This window comes from Aplysia californica, unplaced genomic scaffold (genome assembly GCF_000002075.1).
Source record: "Aplysia californica isolate F4 #8 unplaced genomic scaffold, AplCal3.0 scaffold00890, whole genome shotgun sequence".
NCBI lineage: Eukaryota > Metazoa > Mollusca > Gastropoda > Aplysiida > Aplysiidae > Aplysia > Aplysia californica.
Window position 1 is genome coordinate 257,071 of NW_004798160.1, and position 3,506 is coordinate 260,576.

Here is a 3,506-nt window from a genome sequence, read left to right on the forward strand (position 1 = left end):
AGTAGATTTGAACCCCTGAGGTTTAAACGTCAATATTGTTCAAAAATTTTTTCGCTTGTGGTACCTAATGATAGATGTTTGATAGGAAAGAAGAAGCAAACAACACCAGAGCACCATGAGAAGAGCAAGAATATTTCATCATGACCATTTAACAATACATAATAAAAAGAAAGATGCCACACAGTAGGCCTACCTAAATAAAATAAAATATCCTTCATCCATACAATTGAAGTAACAGCATCAGCTGAGCCATCGTCAGTGGAGTACAAAATTAGCCAGTTGGATACCACAAAGGGAAACAAATTCACTACTTTGGAGAAGTTTTTCATGCAAAGGGAAGCACAACCACTCCATGACAGCCACTTGGTGAACGGAATAATCCAAGACGGACAGAGAGAGAAAAGACGTGGGACCTACCAGAGGTGCCATTTCAACTTTTCAGTGTAAAAGTTTGTTGTCCTTCATAGCATACGATACAAATTATATCATATGGAAGAAGGCAAATCACAAGTTTCTCCTAATACACTTGAATGAAAAGCAGGATTTTTTAAACAGACGACTTCAGATCAAACAATGAACATACCTTCATAAGGCTGACATCCTGCTGACGGACTCTCACTGTAACCTTGGGCTCCAACAAACGTACCAAAGCCTGTAGATTAAAAAAGAATAATTAATGACACCAAAAAATATCAAAATCAAAATTTACACGTGTTCTCAACCCAGATTCTTTGACAGTAAATATTTAACGCCCTCACCAACACAATTTAGGCTGTCTCCACCCAGCCTATCAGGGCTAACCTAGGCTGAGTAGGACACACCATCCTCATGCAAAGACTGAGCTGCTTCCCACAGTAGAAACTGAACATACATTTTTTTGGGTGTTGTTTGTTTTGTTTTTGTTTAGTTTAGGGTTTTACGGCGCTCGCAACTGCATAAAGTCATATGAGCGTGCGGGACACACCTAATATTTTCAGTTGGTAGGAAATTTTGAATTTTGCCCGGATTTTAGACCACCAAGGGATCTTTAACGTGCGCAACTTGCACACGGGCCCTCCGAGATTTTTCGCCCTTGTCCGAGAAGGCTAGGTGTAGATCTTTCCTACCAGAAGATCAGGGGTGTGGCAGAAAGACAGCAGTAAGGAGGAGCCAAGGAGTAGCAGTAGAAAGGCTGCAGAAAGAGTCAGGAGCCCAGAGGAGGGGGCAAAGGAGGTGAGGGGGTGGGGACAGAAAGTGGAAATGAAAGCAGACAACAGAACATTGTTAGAGATCAGGAAAGGATGTGAAAGGAGACAATTTTAGAGAAGAAAATTTTTCTGTCGCTACCCGGAATCGAACCCGGGACCTTTGAATGAGAGGCCAACACCTTAACCTCTAGGCCACGAGAGCCCCCTTTTTGGGTGTAACGATAAAGAACCTTTTAGTACAAGTACATTTTGCAACACTCCAAAGAAAAAAACCAAAGAGAGTCGCATTCAATATATGCAAAAGCAGTCTTTGCTAAAAAGAACAAATTCCACCAGAAAGCATGGTTGATTGTTTTTCACTGAGTTGACACAATCACAACCACATTAAAATTCAATCATGTCACACATTGCACCGAAAAACCGACAATTATGACACTTTAAAATAACAACAGAACTTAACCACTCACAACATGCAGAACAGAAAACACGCAGAAAAAAAACAACACTATACCTGTACTGTGAGTTTGATCATTACATCTTTGTATTTGGCAGGATCGTTACGGACCGCCCGCTTGGCTTCTTCAACGTTTTTGTCAAAAAATTCCTGTTGAGTAAAAACGCACCACGATCATATATTATATTCTGAACTGGTTTTGAAAGGCAAGATCACAGGGCAATACATTATATCTCAAGAAAGAAGAGGCAATCTTAAACAAACTTAATGTGGCTTACTTTGCTTAGTCAGGTTCATGGGAAGTTGACAAAGTACAGTGTAATAGTGTGTGTGCCTAAAGAAAGATAGCAAAAGTCGCCACATACAAGCTGATAATGACAAAAAATCACTTCTTTTACCAAAATGTGTTGCCATAAAAAAAAATATTATAGTTCCACCATTTTTTAACAATGTGTTAATTGATTTGACTTCTAAATATTTTATTTTGAATTATTTTGAGGGCAGGGTATGTTCTAAAAAGGTAATCAAAACTGTTTTTAATAGGTGTTAAAATCTATTTTTGAAGCACGTTTTCTCTTCCCCGCTATGTTTTACCATTGAATTCTAATCATGATATTGACGTTAACTGAATGCCGAAATGGAAACAATTGAATCATTGGGTTTTTTCTAGTTTTTTATGTGTTCTTAACATAAAAGCTAATTTTCTCAAAATTAGATCTTTATACCCTACCTCGCAAAATGTGCAAAATCTCAAAAACGACTTGAGATTTCCCAAAAATTCAGAAACCACTGTGTTCAGCATTGAATGTCCTTAGGTACAACCCTTAACTCAAAATGGTTAAAATCCGATGTGTGTGTGCCTAAAGAAAGGTACCAAACATAGCAGGGAAGAGAAAACATGCTTCAAGAATAGATTTTAACACCTTTTAAAAGAAGTTTTCATTATCTCTTTAAAAAATACCCTTCCCTCAAAAATAAATATATATCTAAAAGTCAAATCCATGAAAAACCTTTAAAAACATAAAAAAAATGGTGGAACTATAATTTTTTTATTTTATGGAAACACAGTTTGGTCAAAAAAGTTATTTTTGGTCATTACCAGCCTGTCACTCAAAACAGTCTGTGGCGACTTTTGGTACATTTCTTCAGGCAAAAAACAAATATGCTGATATGTGAGATATAAATCAGTCAAAAGTAAAAACAACAAAAAGGCAAAGCAAATAGCTACGGCAGAGAACTGACAAAATGAGAACAAACACGATAAAACAGGTCTGGCCAGGAAGCAAAATTTTATGTTTAGAACCAATATAATTCCAAATATTCCATATAAAGAAGAGAGCTACTTACACTCATCAGTTCCTCTTTTTTCTTCAGCAGTTTAAGACGAGCAGCATTCTTCAGATTAGAATTTTGACTGAAAGATGAGGAAAAAAAACATCACTTCATTAGAGAACATGGGAGAACTGTAAGAAAAAAAAAAGAATTTATTTAATCTAACCAATCCATATGATCAATGCTTCCAAATTGTAACATCTTAGAAGCACACTGAACTGGTATGCAATGCATAGCACATGTGGTGGTGATTTGGGGGGGGGGGGGAGGGCGCAAATTACTCAAACTCTAGTAGTAGTAATATAGGGTTTTATGGCGCTCGCAACTGCTAAGGTCATATGAGCGCGCGAAACACAAGTTGTCTACTTTCGCAAAAGTTCATAGCACGATTGGTTAACTAATTGACTTTAAAATGCTAAAATGTTAAAATATTAAAATTCAGTGTAAATATATTTGTGATCTAAAACAACTCTTATAGGTAACAATAAAAATTGTAAATAGTACGTTTTCATTTTTCATTTTACAACTTGCCA

At 36.7% G+C, this 3,506-nt stretch overlaps 1 protein-coding gene across 1 annotated transcript in view; it reads right to left on the reverse strand.

Annotated features, from left to right (window-relative positions):
• Positions 1-3,506, reverse strand: part of LOC101848390 (V-type proton ATPase subunit E) — a gene marked incomplete at its 5' end in the record, with an annotated part of 25,020 nt that overhangs the window by 14,939 nt on the left and 6,575 nt on the right. The window contains 3 exon segments of the mRNA XM_005110441.2: positions 584-652; positions 1,699-1,791; positions 2,989-3,055. Coding sequence (XP_005110498.2) covers positions 584-652; positions 1,699-1,791; positions 2,989-3,055 — 229 coding nt within the window.